General features: G+C 41.5%; 1 protein-coding gene across 8 annotated transcripts in view; it reads right to left on the reverse strand.

The window, feature by feature from the left end:
• The window catches only part of nav3 (neuron navigator 3), a 402,370-nt gene that overhangs the window by 120,374 nt on the left and 256,869 nt on the right, over positions 1–25,127 (reverse strand). For all 8 annotated transcript variants that reach the window (XM_084911103.1, XM_084911104.1, XM_084911106.1 and 5 more), the window contains 2 exons: positions 9,139–9,256; positions 5,408–5,460 (listed from right to left, as the gene is read on the reverse strand). In XM_084911103.1, the coding sequence (XP_084767229.1) occupies positions 5,408–5,460; positions 9,139–9,256 (171 nt within the window). The remainder of the gene's footprint in view (positions 1–5,407; positions 5,461–9,138; positions 9,257–25,127) is intronic.

The raw sequence follows: 25,127 nt of genomic DNA on the forward strand, positions 1-25,127 counted from the left end.
ATCCATTTGTCAGTGTATTTCCAGACCAAATGACTCTCATAATAGGCTAGTCGTCTGACAGCCAGGGCTGCTGTAATCAAATCAAAGACCAGAGAAATACTGTCACACAAATGCCAGTTGGTTTTGCTTAGCAGGAACCCAGGCCAGGAACTCAAATTAGGAACACAATCAATTAGAAGCAGAGATTAATAGCGAGCTGTGCTGATGACGAAGCGTCAGGCCAGTGAAGATAATGCCACTGAGCGACTCGTGCTGTTCGTCCTCGCGTCTGGCTGGTGTGCAAGCTGCCAACAGATGGAGCCCAGATGAAACTGGTGGACTTTTATAGTCTCCAAGAAACCCTAGATGCAGTTAACCCTGAGTTGCAGCACACACCCAGTCTAATCATGAGAGAAAGGCTAAAACACTCAAAAGTATACATTTTTAAATAACTATGCTGATCAAATCATATCTGGTTCATTTATAAGATTTGTAGTCACTGACTGCATAGATTTGTGCCATGCAAGCAGTATTGTTCCGGGTACCGAAATGCATCAGTGATTGGATGAGTGGGTAGTTAGTTAAAAACTATCATTATCTTTTAACTGCTCATCTAGCAGCACTCAGCTAATAATGTTATTTTGTCTAATACTTTAGTTAATGACCAAATACTTTTAGCCAACCAGCTTCAGCTAGACAGTGTATGTATTTGTTAGTGCATCAATAATTTATTATTTATTAAGAAATGTAAGGAAGCAACTTTTCTACTTTAGTACAGTGTAGCCATTCTGAACATGTTCGCCACGACATTTAAGCTAAACATTTGACTAACTTAAGCTGTTGTGTTGTGTTTACTTAAAACTGAGTTTGACAGTTTGACGCAATCACTTCAAATTAATCAAAAGAGAAAAATTTGCATTGTGAAAACTAAAAATATTGAGGGAGGTCCAGAGCTGCCAATAGCCAGTCTAAACATGATCCACGACACACTTGAAAAGTCAATAGCTCAAATGAAAAGCAGTTCGAACGAGTTGATTAGCTTGGTGAGTTGTTTGATGGAATCTTTCCTACCAGGGCCCGGACAACCTTCTCCTGACTGATGCAGCAGCTCAGCATCTTTGTATTCATTCATGTTTGTTTTCTCCTGACATCCATTGCTGAGGTCGCTGGAAGCCACACACACACACACACACACACACACTCCCTGAGAAAGTCAAACTGCACAGTCATCCGTATTGCAAGGAAGCGCTCAGTGGTTTGCTAATGATGTCTGTCTATAATGAAGTGGATTAGTGTTGCAAAGCTTTAATATTTTCTGCTGAATGGGCCTCTTCTGCCATCCCTCGCCTGCCGTTCTCGTGTTTGAGCACGATTCTTCTGAGAAATAATTTTGGAAAAAAAAAAAAAGAATCCCTCGCTCAATTCAAAAACCTGGGTGTGCATCTAATTTCTTTAGATGTCTGTACAATTATGAGAAACTGCACTGTCAGGGGGCATGAGGTTTTACATGACAGAGGGAGTGCAGCGCATGCCGCAAGGTGAGGGAGATGAACAAAAACCCTGTGTGAGCTCTTTAATCCACAGAATGCATTTACAGCTTGACATCACAGGCATTTAGCAGATAGATGTCTCCCAGATTCAAAAATGAAAAGAGCATTCAATTCACTACAAGTATACTGGGGTGGAGACTATAGTGGGAAAAACGAAACTGGCTAATCCCCAAACCTTCAGTTTCTACTCTCTATTGTTATCACAAAGCAGAAAACAGGTTAAGAAAGAAACTAAATTGCACTTTGTTGGGTTGACAGCCTCTTAGTATTAAAACCCAGTTGTTACAATCTCTCATTATCTTTGCTGGGTATTGTAGTGGCTGCAGATGTTCCTTCTGAGGCTGAATACAGTAGCCTGCTGGATACAGTAGTGGATGGTATGGTCAGGTAGCCTAGCACTACTCTGTATTAACTAACATATTAACGAACAAGAAAACTGTTTTCCATTCCTGGAAGCATTTGTTTTACAGTACAGATGTGGCCACATTAGAGGTCTGATATAATTTGCTTTTGCTTCACCTGCAAGTGACAAAAAGGAATCTGTATGCATTATTAAAATGATTAAGTCCAGGATCAAAGCATCTAAAAGAGGATATAAGTGTAACTGTAACTTCAAGTGTATTATTTAAAAGGTTAAGCTTAACTGTGCTTCAGCTGTGCTATTTCCATCTCCATTTCAGTGTTATGCATGAGATAAATGCAGGCTTTTGTTAAGCACTGTATTAGTAAGGCGATCAAAGATCAGACTCTTTAACATATTGTTCTTAATGAGAGCAAATTAGACCAGGTGAAGAGAACTTGAAAAGAGTTTCTAATAATTCATACTTCCACTGTTCTTCAGCATATTATCCCACAAGCCCACGAGCAGTCAAAGGTAATACCCTTTAGTCTTGTAATTATAAGGGCCAAGAACTCAGGGGCGATGCAAAGGGACTTCCACAGTGTGCTGGCTAGCTAAGTGTGAGAGGTCAACAGGAAATGCAAAGATTATGAAATCTGTACTCAATAGAATATACTTTAAATTTTACCCTTCACTTGTATGATAAAGCATGCTTGCATGAAATAACACGAAGGGGGAAAATGACTGGACTGTACTGACTGTTTGTAGAAGATAACTATGAAACGCACATTTTACACAATTCACTTTTACAGACCAAATAAATATCAACAACATTTTTTGTTTGTAACAAAACAGAAAACTGCTGGAAGTGACTGGATTTCAACTGACCTGTGGCCCTTTTGTATTGTGAACAAGGATTTAGAGGGGAAAAAAGAGCGCATTATGTATGTAGATTAGCAGACGAGCTTGCAGATGCTGATGTCGTGCTGGTTTCTGTTCATCATCTTCCAGCAGCTGCTCAGTTGGCCTCGCTCCACTCGACAGAGCGCCAGCGACCTACCAGTTAGAGAAACAGGCTTGTGACTCCAGGATCACTGCCTAAAGTCCCAAATGAGGGGGAAAAGCTGTGCAGAGGAAGTAAATCAGACTCATCTGTCCCTCCACTGACAGCTGCTGCTACTGTCATGTCTCTGGCCAAGGCGTTTAAGCTCCAGGTGTAAGGTGGCCAGTGGCAGATTTCCAAAATTCACAGCTCATGTCATAAATACACAGCCAAGAGTGAGGAAAAAAATAGCTTGATATGGGGAAAAGTTGTCAGTGAGTAACTTATGTTTCAAATTAATGTTAGTGGTCGAGCTTGTAGGATAGGCAACCCAAACAACATTGTTTTGCTCTCGGAAAGCCACCATATGTTCAAGTGTTATCACGTTTATCTCTTAGGGTAATACAGTTCATTTGGTGAAGCCAAGGCAAAAGCAGTTTGCAAACTGGGATCCTACAGATTCATACAGACAAAACATAAAGCAACCAATGGGCAAACCTGGACTTGATCACTGCTACATGAACACACACATTAGACTGTGACTTCTGTTTTTAACTTTATTTTTCATAAAGTTTTAATGAAGTAAGAACTGATTATTAGCGTTGTTTCACAATACTTTATGAGTCTTTTACAATCTGAAACGGGAACTGAAAATTTAACTGTACATGAAAAGAAAAACAAAATCATAGTAGCTGCATCCACCTGACCATGAAGGTTAGCGTGAACTTAACAGACTCCTGTTTCACTTTACACACATTGGTGCTTAGAGTGCTTTGTGCTTAACACGTAATTTAAATTTAAGACTAACATGATTTCACATATCCTAATTAGCAAGCTGCTATTTTACAGTATCTGCCATTGTAAAAACCTTCAAACACTGCTAGTTGGCTGCATCGTTGTGGAGTTGTTTGTATGTGCGTGACAGATATTTCCTTCCCTTCTCACTCACTCTATAAGCAACTGTGCTTCCTCAAACTTCTTTTTCCCAAGCTGGCCAGACCCTCTGCAGTCAGAGCAGGTGGTGGATCAATGGGCTTAGTAAGCGACTGGGACAAAGAGCAAACTGCACGAACACACACAAACACCCGGAGCGAACGCTGGCGCATCGAACCACATACTTGCATTGCTGCAGAAGCTTGCCCTTAGTGACCAGTGCAAGAGTCTGGATTCAGCTGTTTCCAGGCAGGACTAGAATCATTTTATGTGACAAGAAAAATACATTTGCAAGAGTTTATTTTTGCAGGTTTTAACACAGTGAACTCTCACACACATTAGGGGTCTGCAAGGTCTTGATGACCCTAACGTTTTCTTCCTTCCTGGTTCTTTAAACTTGTTTTTCCAACATAGTGCACAGTCTGCTTTCACCACAGCTGGACTCACCATGGAACAGCTGAAAAACTGCTGTGTGAAACAAGTTGTAGAAATATGTTTCGGTTCATTCCGGTAATGGGATGCTTTTGGGAAGAAACAGTGATTTTATCAAATAAATGTTCTTGCCTTGTGTGGAAGTCCATCTGTTAAAATTGATCCATATGAGAAAATAGCACAAAGAGACACTGTGGTACACCTATGACAAAGGTTGACACACAGAGGACACACGGCGTTGGGACCAAACACACTCGTCACCCCCAGTGTTTTATTAAGAAAGCAAGCCAGAGCAGCTAAAACTGCTTTAGTCACTTTTAATGGCAGGAGGGCAGATGCCAAGGGCAAACCAACACTGCATAAACACTTAGTCAACTCTGGTTAAAGTGAGGGGTAATTATCTCACAGTGATGAAAATCAGCGGTTATGCAGCCCGTCATCTCATTAACAGAGGGGAAACACGACACTGCCAACACCACTCAGCCGCAGAGCAGCCAGAAATACAGATTTTTCAAAATGGCAAAGAAGTCCAAGATGAAACTGTTTTTGGTCGGTTGGTCAACTGCGGTTAAAGTGGTCATCACCATCTTTTTGACTAGTAAAAACAATTAAGTCATGAGGGGCTCTGATCATATATGACTGTTATTTACTGCTAGAAATCTGTGGCTGGGTTCAGGAGAAGTGAGACTTTGCATATACAAGAGGTGGTGAAAGAATTACCAACAGCAAAGCTTATTATAAAGGGAACTAGTTGAATCAGTTTTACTACTACTGCTAACTAGTCAACCTGCATTTAAAAATCAGCACAAAACCAACAGATTGCAAACTCAAAGTGTGAGTACTTTATACAATGTAACTTTTTTTCTCACTCAAATAATATATGAAACCATTACTTTATCTTAGCTCTTGATCACTTAAATCTAAATAGAAGTGAGAGCTGCTCATGACACCACTGTCTCTGTTAATATATGTATATCCACAGGTTTATAATGCTGTCAGTCGCTGTTGATGAGGGCATCTCCTAAATGCTGCCAAATCTATGTCTTACCAGATAAATACTCTTCATTAACAAGCCGCTCTCATGCAACAGTGCTTTAAAACAATATAAGAGTTAGGCTAAAATGCACTCACCATTTGCGACTGGCTCCTGGGGCTGCTATTGATATCCTCCACCTTCTCATTCGCTGCATGAGAAAGGAAATGAAGACATGAGATTTTTACAGTAGACCCATACTGAAATTTAACATCCTGACATCCAGGGACTTTTGAGTTCAAGGTAAAAAATACAGCAGGAAAACTCTGAGATTAGCGCTGGAGAGTGCATGAGTGAGTGTGTGAGCGCACACGCGTGAGTTAAGGTGCAGATCAACTCCGGAGAGGTCTGGGAAGCAAAGCTACCTAATTCGTCAGCTGCCGCCAGAGAGTTACTGACAGGCCAGCTTGGCCTCATTGTCTGCAGGAGGGGTAAAGTTTCAATCTGTGTGTGTGTGTGTGTGTGTGTGTGTGTGTGTGGGAGAAAGGGAGAGAGAGAGAGACGCTGGCGTGAATGTGAGAATAAGGAAGTGAGACAGGAGAAGACAGACTGCAGAAAGGAAGAAACTAAGCACATAGACAAGAAAGTGTGTGTGCATGTGTGTGTTTAAAAGAAAGGAGAGAGAGTCCCACACAAAGTTTTGCCAAACTGATGAAGATGGAGAAAAAAGGAGAGAGCAAGCTATGACAGATGCCAGAAGAAGAAAAAGACTGTGTGAGAGAAAAGTGTCTGAAAGATGCTAATACTTTATTATATAAGAGCCACTGCTGGGTAACTTACTTGAAAAATGTGATGAATTACTCATTATTACTGTGTGGTTTCAGGCAGCTTAGCCAGTTGTCAGTTTGGGAGGAATTTACTACCAGCAGCTAGCATGGCAGCAGGGACTGCGTTTGGCTGCTGAAGTCCTGCCCTGTGTTCAGGGTCTAACCGAATACATGCTTATAAGCAGCTCATTCAACACTACATGTGTTACTGCCGTCCAAAATAATGCATAAGCTGAACAACGTCAGGATGGCACTGTTTGTCAGCGTCTTTGATAGATGATCCTTTTAAAATGTCCTGACGTGTGTGAAAACAGCTTGGTTACTGGTGGTTACTACTATTGGTTTCGCTCTGCTAAGTCAAAGCTGAGGCGGTGGTATGTTTTTACTGCTCTTTGTCTGTCTGTCAGCAAGATTATGCAAACACCACAAAGCCAAATGTCAAGCAACCTGGTGCAATGATGCTCCTGTTCTCTATTAGGATCATTGGAGGTGGATTTACAAATAATCTGGTTGCAAAATTAAATGCCATAAGCCAAAGAAGCCATGCCAGCATCTTCAGCTTGCTTCCTTAATTTATTGCCCTCATTGAAGTTCAAATGGCTGTCTAAAGGAATGAAATGCATGGGAATCAAATTAAATCCCAATATTTCAGAGATCATTGCCACTAATTTAGAAATTCTATTAGATAAAATCAAAAGTTAATTTGGATAATCAGAGCAGGATACAACTCACAGATAAATTATACAACTGGCATGGATCCACTGTGTATTCTGCAGCAGTTGTTATTTGGATATGATAATACGATCAAACAGTTTCTTTGGAATGGAGGAAACTCTGGACAAAATTAGCACGTCTATCACTGCCACACGTGTAGGATCCTACAGCACGTCATCGAAATGGCAGAGCTGGCCAAACACTGGACTGGGAAAAAATTCAGTTTGAACTGGATCTTGATTGAAAGAGAACTTCCCTCTCCCTTTACTCCTTTATAAGTATAAACTCAAGCTATGAAGCAGGAGTAAACCTAATTTTATGACAATGTGAACAAATATAATGTATAAAAATGTAGAATCTCTCCTCTATATGGTTTAATACCAAAATAAGAATTGGTATAAACAGACAATTTGTGGGGCTCAGTGGTTAAGAAATTGTGTCAAAACTGATGGTTTCTTCAAAGAAGGTGATTTTATTTTATTTATTACACTCAAGGAAAAACAGAATCTGGTGGGATCTGGTAATTTTTGGAAACACCAACAAATAAGGAATTATATAAGAAGAAATATCCAGCTGCATCGAGGAACTATCCCAATGCTGTGTCATTTACAACTTCCAACAATATACCACAAAGCATCCTCATGGTATGAAAGGTGTCCCTGGACAAACAGGAACATCAGCAGTCTTAGGATAACCTGGGGGGAAAAAAACCCTTCAAGTTCCATGATGAGTCATCGGAGAACATTATTTCCAAAAGCCAGAAATTTGCCAGGGATGCCAGAGGCAAATTTATTTAATACAAAATAGTTGATATTACTATCCTCCTTCCCTTACATAAAATGGGTTTGATTAAAGATGGTTTATGCTGGAAATGAAGGACTGAAAGAGGCACTTATGTGCATGCATTTTGGGAATGCTGGAAAGTATTTCCTTTTTGGAGAAGATGTTTGGGATTGTATGGACCACCAATGTCAGCAAGGCTCTGGGGTGCCTTACTGCAGCTGAATAGGTTTGTTGTGCGAGCATTAATGGTGTGTTTTGTAACTTGTGCCAGACTCTTTAAGATTTGGAAATAATCTCAAACTCACTGAACAAATGATGGACACCTCTGCTTTTGAGAAGCTTAAACGTAAGATGCCAAAAAAGCAACTGGACTGTTTTTATGATTTGTTATCCAAAGACAAAGGAAAAGAATAATTTGATGTGTCTGATCCACATACTCACTCCATGTCTTTGTCTGACTTTTTCTTGTCTTCTTTTGTATTTTAACATTTAATTAAAAGAAAAAAAATCTAAATTTAAAAAATAAGAAACCTGGTGCAAAGGTGGAAAACAGGCAAAGGAGGAACCCTTTAATGTTAGATTGGGATCACCTTTTATTCAAACTACTGGAAGGATTTTGGTCTTAGTGGAGAAGGTTTACTCTGAGTCTTCATAACAATTGTATTTTAACTGAAATTGAAGTTAGTACAAAACCAAATAGAAACAGTCAGTTGACCTGATCCACCCAATTTATCCACTCATCCCAAAGTTTATAGGAGGTCTATTTGTTTGTGTCAGGAAACTGTTTGCCTCCCACTGCAACAAGCAAACATCACTGGCCAGTCTTCAGTCAATCCTTCTCTGTGTAATTTCTGCTGAGACTGCAACAATCATGACCGACATCAGCAGCTGCAGTTTTATTCCATCTTTTTAATCCTAATCTCTCACACATGTTACACAGTAAGGTGTTGTCAAATGAAAACAGGAACAGAAGGAGAAAAAAACAGAGTGAGAGAATCAAGGATGGAGAGAAGCAGGGTGCAACAAGCCAGAGAGACATGAGGCACGAAAAAAGAGACCAACAGAAAGGGAGAGAGAAGTAAAGACTCTCTGCACTCCAATGGGAGACACATGCCTCTGCACCCATGGGTGAGTTATAGATCTGTGCTCTTACAGTTTGCCCAGCACCCAAAACAAGAAAGAGCTGCTGTGATTTGGCCCAAATTTCAGACTGAGAAACGGCTTCGCTCCAACTCACCACAACAAAGCTCAAACACTGTGTCTGTGTGTTTGTGTCAGTGAGTGGGTGGTCGATTCATCCACCAAACAGAGCAAACTATAGACACACACACACTCTGTTGGTAATACATGGGCTTCATCCATCTGTACTTCATTAATATTCTTTTTTAAATATTGAAAGTTAATATTAATATTGAAAGACTCAAAGCAAGACTGTACACTGTTTGTATGAGAGAAGTCAGTGTTTCTGTCTCTTCATGACTGTATCTACTTTATCTTTTTAACTGTGATCTGCATAAAAGTGGATTAAGTTAAAACACTGAACGAGAACACACACAGATGCTCACCTATGATCTGGATGATCTGTGCCAGCAGGACTCCATCGGTGACATCCTGGCTCAGGTCCTTGATGAGACACGGACAGCCAGACTTGGCCAGGTAGTGATTGGCCCAGTCTGTGTAGATCTGTAACAACAGAACAAACACTCTGTCAGTTTGTGTGTGTGTATTGCTTTAGACCCATTAGTTACACCACACAGGATCCCAACAAATCATAACATTAGTTATGGGGCGGGATGTCGAAAAGTTAAGAAAGACTGTACACTGAATGGCAGAAAGGAAGGGATGCTGAGTTTTGTGGCTTTGCTCTAAAGGCTACTTGAACCTTGCTGACTTTGATAGCCTTCAATCACAAAACCAGTGCTGAGATCCCCTCCCCGCCATCCATCCTATAACAGCGTTCTGCTCTGCTCCTCACACTTTACAAGAAAAGTGGTAAATGCCTGCCAGGGAATAATGTTCAAACACTCGGATTCCTTGCACATCTTTGCTGCTCAGGCACAAATATTTCATCAAGTTTTGACATTCGGGCCCAGACACAAACACACACTTCATCCTTAATACTAGTTCTCTATCTGATGCTGGCATTTGATTTTAAAATGACAGACTGCACAACTACTCTGTGTTTCTATACAGAATATTTACCAAACACCCAGAAAACTAGAACACTGCTAAACAAATTTGAAACAACTCAGAACAGATTTGAAAAGGCTTCCTTGATGAGTAAAACACAGATCCAGATGTTTGCAGGAACAGGTGAATTCACTTCCTAACTGAATCTTTCAAACCTGGAAGGGCAGCAAGTCATACAATCCTTTGCATTGTCGCCTAAAACTCTTAACAGAATCTTTATCTTTCATTAAAGCCCATAAGCTGACTGATAAGTGAAGCTTTGTCTGTTGAGATGCAGATAAGTCTTGACAGCTGTTGCACATTCACCAGGCTCCAGAGATGAAAGATGTGAATCACATTTGGCCTCCAAGCGCTTGGCCCCATGCACTATACAGAAGAATCAGAGGATATGCAGGGCAAAGGATTTCCCTCTAGCTTGCAAACTTTACCCTTGCCCTTCAATCTTCAAGATTTCCTTCCAGACTCCTCTGACTAAGAGTCAGGCAGCAGTACCAGCTCTTCCCACTGTGATGTGGGTGCATTTGATGCAGATTTTAATAGACAGCCATAGATGAAGTCTTTCGTCCTAAAAGGCTCGAATGGAGATTCAGCAGCAGCCCATATAAAGACACCAACTGCTACAGCGCTGCTTGTTAAAGCTGTTCTTGTAATCCCAGATGAAAAAAAATAAAAAATCCAACACAGACCTAAACAGCATGAATGACTTTGTGAAGGGAAAATCCCCTCAAAAATGTAAGATCATCCATTAGGGTAGGAATCTACAACTTAAAAAAAGGATCTGATTCTCTTGAGTTGAACTTTGAGATTTAATCATGAATAACAAGTCTACATGAAGCCACACAGCAGCTCAAATTTGAGACATTTCCTAAGAAATTTCCATAAAAGCCAACCATTTCCCATGTTGAAGTAATCCTCAGATCCCCTCATTTACCTCACACGCTGCTCCCAATTAAAAGCATTTCTCCCCCGCTCTTTTCTTTTTCTTGGAAGCGGGAAGTTTGCTCCTTTAAAGTTGCCGCCTCTCATACATTTGTATCTGTTGTGGTTTCCTTCAGCAACTTTGTCCATGATGAGAAGTCGTAAAGTGTAACCCAGAAAAAATGAGAGCCGTCATCGGGGAAACACCCGTTTCAATATGAATGCTGGAAAACAGACATCCGTTAAGACCTGGTCGCAAAAAAGAGGCACACGCTCGCAAATGAGGAGACTTACGTAGACGCACCGAAAAACACACTGTAAATGCAAACCGCGTCCCATCAGGGGGCAAGTAAACAAACAGGAAAGAGAGACGGGGTGGGGGCGGCGAAGTGTGTGTGAAAAAAAGGAATAAAGAGTGTGTGGCAGCTACAATTACAGCAGGCTGCAGGAAATTTCAATAAGGCTTTCGCAAAATCTGCTCAACTGCTAAGGTCATCTAGTCGACACAAGCTCAAAACTGAAGACCAAAGATGAAGGAAGGGGGGTTTGATTTGTGTCATATTTAGCAGCCACAGTCTTCTTTTCCTGTTCCCTTTTAAGGATAAGGAAAGAGATGTTTAAGGCCTCTGCGGGGGAATGCAACCAGACACACTCATGTGAGCAGTGGTCAAGTTTCCATAAGACACACTTGGGTAGACAATTCCAAAAAAAAAAAAAAATCAAGAAAAAAAAGGGAAATTATTCACTTCTACTCATTGAACTGGTTATTAGAAGTCAGTTTGTCAAATTAAACAGCTGGTGGCAATAATTCTCCAGTTAGATGCCATTGGACCATTGCAGAAGAAGAAGGCATAACCAGAGAGTCAAGATGCAAGTTTCATCTATTAATCTAACAGAGGTCAGACCCTCTCAGGCAGCACTCTTTGGTAGAGCAGTGTTAAGGTTAAATGCTTCATATGAATCAGAATTAGTCTGCTTTCAGTGTATTGACACCTCAGGGAAGCCCAAAGAACTTTTCTTTTTGCAAATATAAAACAGGTGGATGAAAAGATTTGGGTGAAATTAAGGCTAAAATAGCCAGCTGCTTCTGCATCTGCTGCAGCTCCTTGAGGGCTATGACTCTAATGTAAACAACATCTTCCGAGGTGTGCATTATCAACATGTTTACTTTCTGAATTTTAAACTTTGTTTGCCATGATGTGGCAGTTCATCTTGCAGACTGATAATTGTAATGTTTCATTGAATGAGATTCCAAGAATGCTCGACAGACCAAACGAGGCAGATGAAACATCAAATCAGGGACCAAGGCGATGCTGTTACAATAACTTGAATGGACATGCAAACAATTTCTGAATTGATTGAAATGGCTTCCAAACACAAAATAAACAGGTTAGTTTATACATTTTGTGTGGGTTGGGGGAATTTTGCAAAAACATGTACAAACAGATCGACTTGTGCGACAGTTTTAGTAAAACTTACAAACTTTACCTTGCTTTTACTTTATTGCATAGGTGGACTAAGATATTCACTTTTCCTGTGGAGGAAATGTGAGTTGTACAATGTAAGCAAGTTTGTGACAGCTTACTCAAAAATGCTGAGTCACCTCGAATGTTTGTTTTGTACTAACCATCCCACTTTTGAACAGTGTTTGCTTAAAGATTCACATTCAAACTAAAATATGTTGGGAAAGCATACACCACCACACTGGAAAACCCACTTTGCTTTTGTCCACAATGCCATCAATCTATGAAACTATATGACACACAGAGACATTGCTGTAACGCCTTTTGCTGTAGGAAAAACCATCTTATGTTGTTCCAGATCTGTGTCTGGGCATTTTGGGATATCTGCAGTCAGCTGATCGGCTTCAAAGAGGGAAAAAAATAAACTTCAGTAGAGCTCAGGCACAGCATGGCAAACATGAAGAGAGACAAAAAGAAATAAAGACTCTCCATTTCTCACTCCAACTTCAGTTAGAAAGAAAAAGGTAAGAATGAAACAAGCCGATGTTTGGAAATCTAACTCTAGTCCTGACTCCAACATTGACCTGGGAGCTCTCCTCACCTGTCTCCTCAACTATCTGGTCTTACTATCTCTTCTCTGCTCTCTGAGCTTCTGACAAAGCACACACATAAAAGAAACATTTCTCAAGAAGCTTGCCTCCTGTCTCTGAGTGAGCACCGGCTCACTGATCCACTCCCATCGTGACTCCTCAGCAACACTCAGATTTGAGTCTGTCAGCCTCCTGTACTCGTTAACCCCTCCTCGCTGAGTCCCAATTGCTTTGGGAAGCAGCAGCTGGCACTACGACAGAGGCAAAACATCAGCAGTAATGCCACCTTCAGTGGTGCTGACTGAGACTACTGACATCATACACTGACACACATGCTGGGTGAGACAACACACACATGCATGCATACAATACAATTTCCAAATGCCCCAGCTTCTCATATGCAAGTAAACACACACACAATGATTCCCCCTCCTCCTGGCCACCCTCCTTCCTCTTTCTCTCTTTCGGCAGCCAGCATCAATCAGCAGAAGTCCAGTATCTCTGGTGAGCTTATCCTTATTGGTACCACATGAAGTAGCTCTCGCCTCTTTTTCTCCACCTGCTCTGCAGACCTCTCCTGTCCCCTAGCGCGCCAGGCTTCCCAAATACTACTAACAAGCAGCTCTTACCCCTGGAGCAGACAAACTGCCTTCAACAGTCCTGATCACAATGCAGTGACTACAGCTACGCAGGTACTATTGGCAGAGTCTGCAGTGGCGCTGCTCAGCCTCCGGGGGGAGCCAGGTAAAAAGAGAAAGATGAGATGCAGGAATGAGGGACAAATGGGGAAGAGAGGAAGTTCGCCTATAAAGTACTCACTGTATTCATTAATGTACTTCTACTGAATGACTGTTAATGTATGGCCTCTTTAATCAGGGCATCATTCCAAAGCTGTCTAATAAATTAAGAGCTTAATTGCATTCAAGGAGTTGGAGCAGATACACAGTCACTCGGAGGACATTTAGCTGTGTAATGCCGTTTGAAATACGCAAGCCAGGAGAGAGACGTCTCTTCTGTGGCTGCACTGGCTCAGAAACCAACTTGGCACCAGTGCCGCTCCCGCATGGGTCCTAAATGTAATTAAACACAACATGAAGCCGCATTAAGTAAACGAGCAGTGAGCCAATGGAATCAATGGTTCCGCCACCATTCTCTACTTCATCTACGTCTGGTTCATGACAAACCAAGGGCTGCTTGGATCAGACAGAAGCAACACCGTGGTTAAAAAAAAAAAAAAAAAAAAAAAAAGATATCCACAAAAGCTCTAGCTCAACAGAAAATCTGTATTGGTTGTACTGTTCAGCTGACAGGTGATCTCTGATAGGATCCAAATAAGTAGAATTTGACAATTTCTTCTCCTGAATGTGCGAAAGAATAATTTCAGCAGAAGAGTCAGCAGGTTGGCACTGTGCTTGTAATACCTGGCTGCAAATTCTCTATAAAGGTAAGCACTTCAGCACATGAATGTTAAGGCAGAGCTCAAGTATCAAATCCTGCACAGATGTCTTTCTTCGCAGAGAATGTCAGGCAAGTAACAGTAGTTACAAGTTACAAAGTAACAGTAAACATATTCAAGTAGAGTGAGGCATCGCAAAGTAGTGCTGAAGAAAGTTCAGTAAATGACTGATTTTAAATTTGAAAGCAGTGTGCTACAGAGAACCAGCTAAGGAATTCAATTCAATTCAATTCAATTCCATTTTATTTATATAGCACCAAATCACAACAAAAGTCGCCTCAAGGCGCTTCATAGATACAGAGAAAAACCCAACAATCATATGACCCCCTATGAGCAAGCACTTTGGCGACAGTGGGAAGGAAAAACTCCCTTTTAACAGGAAGAAACCTCCGGCAGAACCAGGCTCAGGGAGGGGCGGAGCCATCTGCTGCGACCGGTTGGGGTGAGAGAAGGAAGACAGGATAAAAGACATGCTGTGGAAGAGAGACAGAGGTTAATAACAGATATGATTCAATGCAGAGAGGTCTATTAATACATAAGGAAGAGTGGAGGTCATCATTTCTGACTGTAGAGTTTGAGTGGGTTGAACTTTTTAAAATGTAAAGTGCATCTAAGCCGTTGCTCTTTAAATAGCAAATTCTGGAGGAAGCAAAAGCGTCAATCTGTTTTTGTAGGCTCAGTAAAAACAATGACTTGCATAACGCTCGACATTCTGAAGTTCTGCTGAAGACGACTTCCAAACCAAAGAGAGCCATGACATTTCAGGGCAATAACTTTTGGAATGGGAGAAACTGACAATCTGCAGCTGCATTATCAAAGCAGCTGGAAGCCATTTCTACCATGAAAACCTTCCTGGTGTTTCCAGGGATAAGTCTGAGTCACAAAATGTTACCTCACATCTTCATTATCTTGTTCTGGCATAGCAGAGAGAGAGAGAGGGAGAGAGACCTCCTTCAAGCCCACCTAATCTAGAGGTAATAAGAGCAGGCGGCCATCCAGCAGGTTTTACTCCAATCTTACAAAAACCCAAGTGGGGGGAGTTTACAAATCATAGACTCAAAGTTTCTTTGTGGCCAGCCTGGCGCTAGAGATGAGGGATCAAAAATAAGAACTTTATTTACAGGATGTATAATTCTGCAGAAAAATACAGGATTGGACCTAAAATCTGGAGGCCATGAACGGGATGAGTGGGAAGCACCTCTGTTGTTATGCCAGCTGTCAATCACAGCCAAGCCTGGATATGTTGGGTTCAGATATGTGGGGCTGAGAGAACAGTCAAGTTCAATTTACAAGAATGGTGAATCAGAGTTACCCGGGGACAAAACACACAAGATAAAAATTAAAGAATAAACGAGAACAACAGTTTATACAAGCCTAAAAGAAAAAGGAAGAAGAGGCTAATTAAGTCAATTCTCCCTAATTCTCTGCTCTTGGGCTCTTAAATAAAAGTATTACTCAACATTTCCTGTGAATTTATTCAGTGTGCATCACTGTTTGCTTGGCTTTATCTTTTCCAAGGAAAACTGATTAAATGTGTGTCTGTTTCAACGTCTTGCTGCAAATTTGCCCAGCTGGATCCATTTATACCACTCAAATTTATTGAGCATCTCCATGGCAGACAATGGACATGCAGTACTTGCACCAGAGTAGAATGTGAGTGTGAGTACATTTTATACATTTTCTAAGCTATTCTAAACGAGTCAAAGCAGTAATTTGTAACTTTCAGGCTAGTGCTGACCACATGACATCACTGCAATCAGCCGATAACACTAAAGAAGCACATGCTGCTAAAACCTGAAACATTCAGTCATCACTTTCTCATGCCACAATCTGCCAAGCCACTTTGTCATTTCAGGGGAAACCCTGAGCAGAAAATGACATAATTGCACGGCCGGGAGAGGTTTGGATACACAATCCATGCTGGATGTGCTTGTGCGCGTCAGTCAGCGCTGATCTCCTGTAGTTCAGCAGGACTGAAGGCCAAAGAGCAAGGAGAGGAAGATGGAGAGTGAGAGAGGGATGCTGGCCAGACAAAAAGGAAAGGAAGTGGCAGCTCCAAAACAGCCTCGAGACAGATGAGCACAAACACAATTTAGAGACAGACAGCGGCAGGCAGACCGTATTCAGACAGAGATGAGTTTGTTGGCCAATTTGATAAACTGTCTGTGGTTATAAGCACCAATTACAGACAATCATTTGCCAAAGCAGCAAAATTTTAAGGTAGCACAGAGGGGAACTATTACATCTTGCTTTCCATCACTCTGTGCCAGGAAAAAGGCTCAAATATCTCTTATCATTCTGTTTTACAAAGCCAGCCTGGCACAAAAAGGATACAACTAAATGTTACGCTAACTATAAAACACCAAGTATAATATAACTCTGGGGCTGTGACTACAAGCATCAGCACTTAAGAATCCATTTTCTGCTCAACTTTAACCTTCGCTACGAGATGAACGGACCGCTGGGGGTGAGATTCTTTATACGAAGCACACTATCACTGGATCAACTCATCAGCTAAATTATGTTTATAAGACAGAACCCCATGACCGCCGTTTGAGAAAGTCATTTTTATCCAACCTCCAAACACACTCTCAGCCAGAAGCTGTGACACCAAACAAGGAGCCAGAGGAGTAGATTTGCATCATCTTCAGGTCTAACAGATCGTTGAAACTGCACAGCTATAAAACAGAAAGGTGAGGTGCTGAAATCACAATTCAAGCAGAAAGAAAAAGAAAGAAAGAATGAAAAGCTGTCATTATGCCATATATTCCTATAATAGTTGAGGGTCAAGATCAAATATTAAATTAGGGGAATATTTACAATGCAACGTTCAGATTCAGGCATGAGTAAGTGTGTATTATGGAATCTGGCAGTGTCTTTCTTCCTATACTCTGAATAAAGGAACTTCATATATTTTATTATATGCATAAACTTTAGTCATATATTTTCGGTTTTTTGAATCATTTTATTTTACCACTGTTATTTAATGTCCTTCACTCTACAGTAGGTTTTATTACTGGGATTAAAAGGAAATTACTACAAATCCCACAAACACACTAAATCGCAGCTGTGTGCTCAAAGAATCATCTCTTCCTCCAAAGTACATGTTGACTGCAACAGATGCCGGCGAGGTCACACGCGCACAGTGCACACTCACATGGAGGTTTATGAGACGTTGCGCACGCAGACGCAAACAGTACAATACTTTACCATGGAAACCGCAGCAAGTGAGGCAGCGTCTGGCCTGCCGGCTCTGTGGCCTGTGATCCAGACGCTGCCACCACTGTGCCGGTGAAAGACACGCATAGTGTCAGTCGCACACAGTTACACAAATATATGAGCTCTCCATGCCTCACCTGTATTCTGTGCTTTACAAAAGAACCCACCCTAAAACAACAGCACAAAAAATGAATAAGTAAATGTTGATTTCAAATCCAGGCTCCAGACAAGTACAGCTTGAGCCAGCTCTTACAGTCAGCAGGCATTTGTGTGATATGTAAACATCATGTGGGGAACTGTCTTAATTAGCCACTCAGCTCACCAGATGAGCTCCTTCTACAGGCCCAGATAGCTATACACCTCACCATAGTGATAACAACCTTAATTTGGGGCTTGTGTTGAATGCCTTTCCTGTTTAGAGGCCTTAACAAGTGGCCTGGGGCTTCCGGCTGTCACCCAACTATTCCGGGATGCCACAGGGCTCTATAATCATTTGTTCTGACCTCTGCAAGCTCCGCCCAGTCAAAAACACACAAATAAATCAGAAGAAACAAACAGGCTACCGTGTCATTAGCTATTCCTGTTGTAGCACAAAGCGCTGATAGAAATATATGGACACAAACAGCTTCTTATCATGATGACAATCCGCCACGACCCCGTCAAATCATTCCCCCAGAGGGTTTGAATTATTCCCTAAACCGATTCTAACAAAAACCAAATCATGAGGACATGATCTGTGTGAGTCATCGCTGGCCTGCTCCGATTAGTCACACTTCCTCACTTTTCATCAAATCAAGATGAGTCAGCTGCTGAGTTTGACTGGCTGTGGTTGGTTGACAGCATCAAATGGGCTCCAGTAAGGCACGAGTTGGAAATACTTTCACCGACAACAACTGTTGCTTTTGCCATCATAAACTGTTTGTGAAGAAATGAGAATTACTTGCAATTAAACGTTTTATCAAATGCACATGGGAAAAAACGCAGACATAAGTCACTTGTGAGACGGGATTGCTGAGATTTGCAGACCTTTACCAGCATATGGCAGAAATGCTGTACCAGCTGCTAAAATCTAGACCAGGTTCAGCCCCACTGGACGTTTCTGGCCTTTATTGTTTGCGTACAAACCCATTTATTAGCCAATTTACATGCTGTATACTACACATGCCTGTTTGGTTTCAGTCGGGGCTGCCATCTGCTTGTTGAGAAACAAATTAATGTAGATTGCTAGATTAATGGGTTTTTGATTGGGTGGCAGCCAGAATGCTGAGAGCCAGAGCCTGCTTTTATTAACAAGCCTCTCAGAGGACGAGGACAGGATGGCGACACTACGCTCGGCCACTTAGTGAGCGGGTCAGACTGCGAAACTGCTGATTGTTTAGTACACTATTGACTCTGAGCGCACAATGTGAGTCGTCCGTGATAAACATGATTCTGCGTGAGCGTGAGAGAGACCGATTTCTTTTAAGTGGCTGGTTTTACTTTAAATTAAATAGTTTCTTAAAAGCAAAGGGAAATACATCACTGTCTCCTTTCTGTCTCAATGCAGTGCATTTTCTTTTTTGTTCCATCAGTGAGCAGCAAGAAAAGAATAAACACACAAATTCCTGCATATTTTGATTAGTAATAGGTTTTGGGATAAGGATGAGTGGTTTCCAGCCTTGACATGACACACACTGGTTTCACTCTACAACACTTCGTATTCCATCACTCTAAGTAATCTGTATCTTTCACAGAACTAACAGTAGAGGGCACCATAGCAGAAACACCAGCATTTGGCTTTTGTGGAGCTGCGGGCTGCCTGAAAGCAGTCCGAGGGTCGTACGAATTAACTTAATGAGTCATTCATGGATCGCCTGTGAATCACTGTTTGAGAGTGAAAGCCAGAAATGGCTGGCCACTTCAAAGCCTGAGTGGCTTTGGCTCTTTGGTTAGTAATGAGGCATATTTCCCTGTGTTCTCTGCAGCCATAACCTATAAACCAGATTCCCCCTGCCCGGGCCTTAAAGCAACAGATCTGTGAGATGCAGTGTCCTTTCAGAAGGTGTGACTTATCAATTGACTGTGTAGCAGACAGGGTGCAGGCAATTTAAGATGGACATTTTAACCTTTTTCTCTTTTTATTGTAATACTACCAATGCTGTTTTATTATTATTTTTTGTTTCTTAGACTGAGTTTTACTCTCCTCTTTACTTATCACCTAGTCAATGTTCGCACAGTAGAAACAAAGACGTCTACATCTAAAATACAAACGATACACAGAATATAAAGAAAGTCATCTCCATTAATTTTACATATAACTTATAGTTTGTAATTTTTTTCTCATTAGTTGTTATTATTGATATTGGTGAATTAATTACAGTGCAGTGAGGGTCTATCAGTGAAGTAAGGGCATCCTGATATCTGCTGCATTCATTTTGACTGTACCTTTCTTTACTCGGTGCTTTTATTAACAAGCCTCTCAGACTGCTCATTGTCATTCCAGCAAATCACTGCAGCACTGATTTGCTGGAATGACTTAACTTTGATTCTCTTATGCTATTACCCTAATTGTGCATTTCAAGTGCCATGTGAACAATGAGAGCACAGAGCAGAAAGGAAACCAGACACGTTAGCTCCATTATGGAAAGACATGTGGCATTCATTTCAAGCAACAGTTTTTAAGCATACTTAATGATGTTGGTAATCCATGGAAGTAAATTGTATTGGGAACTTGTTTAAAAATAATATGGGATATTGTAAATTCTCAAAATCAGTGCAAGCTGACAGAGTTTATGACTGCACCTGGTGCACAAAGCCCTAAAGAACTGCCTACTTTTACCATTTCCAGCCATTATATTTCTTCCACTGCAAATTGGGGTAAATAAAGGACCCAATCTACCCAAATATAAAGGTCTCCCGAATTCTTTTACACTATAGATTCTGCACACCAGACCTCCACAGCTTCTTCACACTCATCTCCTTTCATTGCTGAAATTAATATGCTTGAGATTTGCAAAAAGAATCTGTGCGCCATGAATGAACCTCTTCGTGCCATCAACAGGGTCGAAAAAGGTCGATAAACTTCAGTTTCCTGTAGCTCTTTTAATGTCAGACGCAGGAGATTCCATCACGGCACTTCTTCAAATTGTTTGAAAGAGAAGCTTCAAGGAAGAAAGTTCACGATGCAGAGATACCTCATACCCAAGAGTAATTTAGCAGAAAGTAAGATTTAATGCTGATTAATATTCACAGTCACTGAACTGATGAAGCGGTCAAACACAAACCAAAGCTTTCATTTAGCAGCAAATATTTAGTCACCTCCCAGGGCAAAGTGGTTATCATTCAGTGCCTGGCGTGCCAGTTCTGTGCTGGCACCAGCAGAGGGACCTGCAGACCAGAGGAAAATGGCCTTGATCATTAACTCTCTCGTGCCATTAGTCCCCCGTGGTTTTTACAGTGGCTCCACCAGCTCAGTTAAACCTTACCCGTCTACATTCTACAGTGACATCATTCATAAATCACTGTGCATTAAAGCAGCAGAATTAGCAGCTAATTAATTTGATGAGCTACCAACAGAGGTAATAGCGGGATGAATGATTTATGCTTATCTTTATTCTGTCCTCTCTGTGCTACTCTTATCTACAAGCTGTGCTTTGTTGTTGCAGTTGCCAACATCTGTGATGGGGATTAATCAACTTTATCTAATATCACATTGTATTTGATAAACATTTGTCTCGACAGAGGAAAGAGTGGAACTAAAAGCAACAGTATATTAGAGTAACAAAAAATGTGACTGCATTTTTTAGACTAGTGCTCATCCATTGAAAAAGAAAACCCACGGCAAATACAGAACCCAGACAGACAGAAGCTTGGTACCCACGGGAGAGTTCCAGTAACAGTCAGCTTATGCAATCTGCAGCCATCAAAGAGTTACACCGACACCGAGTAAAAAACACTGCTTAAATAACGGCTGTGGTTAGCTTGGCTCTTAGTACCCACCAACCCTGACATTTACTGTAAGTGTAGTGTCAATGTACTAAACATCTGGAGCTGGTGGTCCGTGACTGGGCCCTGAATCACAGGTGACTGCTGCTGAGTCACAGAGTTTTTTTCACTCAGCCCTGCTGGAAGTGTCTTCTCCTTTCACTCAGACTGGGAGTTGCTCATTCTTGGTTTGTGTGTCACTGTTGGCATTTGTTGATTTTCCCAGTTTCTTTTCTCACATGCTGTTGATTGATTGTGTCTTCATGTGTGTTGATTGTTTTTGGTGTTTTGATTACAGAGATTTATAGCTGAGGCTATCAATCAAACGCTACTGCTGCAAGGGCTGCAACAGCTGTTCACATTACTATGTTTTTTCTTTTACTAATCTATCTTTTTTGGTCAATAAAATGTGAGGAATTGATGAAAAATAGACAGAGTTATTGTTTTGACATATAAACCAACTTTTTTTCTTTTCCCTCCATCCAGCTGTTCCAGAGGTTAGAGTGCAGTCTGTCAGGATTTCCTTGTTTTGATTTTTGGTTGTGACAAATTTAAAATTGGACACAGACACAAAAGAACACACTTCCACCAGTGTCACTTTTAGTGTTTCCTCACTGGTCTCTAAGGCAGTTTTCGTCCATTAATAGCTGTTGACATGAAGCAACAAGAGGGGTTCCGTTCTGCATGTTTTTCTCTTGTACCACACACACACACACACACACACACACACACACACACACACACACACACACACACACACACACACACACACACACACACACACATACAACTTTCCACACTCTAAGCCATCCCACACAGCTACAAAAACAAAGTCCAGACAAAGGAAGGAGGGCATGCATGGATTTGTGTGTAAGTCTGTGTTCAAGAATAAAAGAGGCAAGAGGTAACAAAAGAGCAGACGTGATGAGATGAATATGTTGAAATGAAGCTTTGTTAGCCCTGAACTCAAACTTATGTTGTGTGTTACAAAGTCTGTTTTAAGTGCATCTAAGAGTGGAGGAAAATTAAAGAGTCAAAGCAAAGGCAAACTGGGGCAAACAGAAAGTCAGAGCTGGGATTCTAAAAACATCTGTAGGAACAGGACTTGGGACAAACACCTGCTGACTGGAGAAAGAACCCAAAGAAAGAAAACAAAGGAAACAGAGGGAGGCATGTTTTTTATGAGTGAACCTGCAGAACTTCCAGCCAGGGCAAAAAGAAAAAACGAACAGCTATTTTGACTCAAGTTGACAAATGGCGCAATTCCCTGTGATCTTGTTCCTTGCAGTCCTGAATTCTATTGTTTGGCAGTAACATGGGCCAAACAAAAAAAAGCTTCAGGACATGTGGGCTCACCAGTAGCAGCGAGGTCGAGGCAAGCCCTGCCAATTTGTTAGCATGCAACTTTAAGTGCATTCAAAGGAGCTCAGTGTGCGAGACCTGGCTTTGCACACTAGCTGTCAGAAGAGAGACTTGTCAAGCTCAGTGAAGGGATGGAGTCTTGTTTGATCTCTCTCCCCATCAGCCTTTCTTGTCAAGAAGGACATTTATGAGAGGCGATGTGTTGAAGGGGCAGCTGAAAGAACTTTTTTTAAAGATCATATCATGCTTGAAAATCTCAGGGGCCTTCATCACAGCACGTTTTAAAAGCTCCTTTTAAAGTGAGTGTTAACAGCAACCTCCTCTCTGCTGCTGCCCTGTTTAAGTCGGTCGCCTATTAGTGTCTCCCACTTTCCAAGGGAGAATGGGGAAGTGGGAGGGGTGGGCTCTGCAGATGGGTCTGAGGGGTGAGAGACGGTGTGATCAAGTTGCACGGACCCAGTGGCTGACAACATTATTTATTAGCCATTCCTAATGGATTTAGAGTGACAGCAGTTTCAGTTCACTGGAAGGGTCAAAGTCAGAGACAACAGAACGCTAATGCCAGCGAGGGTGACAGGCAGATTTGTAACGGACCCCTCTTGGGCTAGGGGTGGGTGGCAGATTGGGGGCTCTGAGAATTCAAAAAGCAGAAAAGAAGACGATTCAGAGGAAGCGGAGCGGGATAACTGTTCTTCTCTCAGAGGAGTGAGAGTGATGGAGAGAGATGTGTCTGGGACGAGACAGCGAGCGTTTTTCCAGTCTATTTGCCCTCCGTCTAGACCCAGAGTCAAAGGGGCAGGCCCAATAAAAAGACTGGATATTGCAGCACAGACACTGGGTTAGACATAGTCCAAAAATACTGATGGTAGGCTGTACTGTGGAGTAGCTGAGGACACTGAACTTCAGTGATAGCCATCAAGAAAACTCCCACATCCACAATCTATCTTGCAAAGACTTTCTACCAGAACTCTCTCTGAAGGTTCCAATTATGCTCCAAATAAAGCTGAATAGGTCTATCGAGACACTTTGCACCAAGGCCATTTGGATATCTTTTGACATCAGAATAGGCAGCAAGAGTTGAGACTTCATCTGAGACAATGGAGGTGGTATTAATAAAAGCTAGCAATATATGAGTAAACAACTCAGTATTTTATTAGCTTCCATTAAACAGAAAGAAGTCTTAGCCAGCACAAGAAAGACAGTTTCTGAAATCCTTTCCAAAGGATAAACAGAAACATAAATTAAACAATTCTGGGCATTTGGGATCAAAGTATACGCTCAAACCAGCGTTTGATGTAGGCATGGACCAAAATGTGCATGTTTAAGAAGAAATGCAGTGTATTCTGATGTTGATTAAAATACACCAAGTTCTGGCCCGCAGTTTGATCATCACAGTCCAGAGATCAAAAGGGCAAGTGAACTGTAGCTTTCTGCAGCAGTGAAGAGCATGGGTCCTGTTCACTCCTCTTCCACTCAGAGGTCACGAAGCTGAGGCAGGTTCCAGGGTTCAAGTCCCACTGGGGCTATTTAGGAATACTCATCACATAATAAAAAAGAACCACCACAGTTGGTGATTTCCATGTCATGTCCACACAGGCATGACATAGTTCACAAATCACTCCCTCTTGACCTTGACAAACAGCTTTCTGTATTTAAACCTAAAAAAATGCAGCAGCATCGAGACTCTGAAAGGCAACCAATGTGACAAAGTGGAGAATTACAAGCACGCACCTGCCAGGTCACTATTTCTCTGGCTCAGAGTCAGCACGGTTGGATACAGTTCCTGTATTCAACATTGATTTGTTTCCCCCTATTTAGCTGAGAAAAAAGCCTGACAAGACACCTGCAAAGAAATTTTGCTTTATGCTGCCATGATGCACTGTGACACACATCAGCACACACTCTTTGCAGAGGAAAGGGGCTTGACCATGCAATGCTTTCATTTCTTGTCTTACAAAGGGAACAAATGATTAAAAAGGGAAAAAAGGCTTATGAGGGAGTGATACTTTTGATTGCTTTCAGGGTTTTTCTTTACAGATTGAAAACTTTGTAACATTTAAAAACAGGGTGCAAAATTGACATTGGAAAGCAGCAGCAGTAGCTTGTACACACTAAAACCCAGGAATTCCTCCAGAGCTACAGTAGAGAGGTTTTTCAGCATGACTTGGCACTGAACCCTCAACAAACATAAGACCTTGGGGGAGAATCAAAATCCACTTCAGAAAGGATGAGACCTTGAAAAGCATTTGGATAAGGTCAGCTCTTCCACCAGAATGTATGAGCGTGCTGGTAGCAAAACCATTATTAGAATGCTCTGTCCTACATGTTTCCACTGAAAAGCAGCCTTTTCTGCTCATTAGATATATTATATAAAGCCACACAAATTAAATTAG

This window comes from Perissodus microlepis, chromosome 17, assembly GCF_051167445.1.
Source record: "Perissodus microlepis isolate ML-2025 ecotype Zambia chromosome 17, ASM5116744v1, whole genome shotgun sequence".
Classification (NCBI taxonomy): Eukaryota; Metazoa; Chordata; class Actinopteri; order Cichliformes; family Cichlidae; genus Perissodus; species Perissodus microlepis.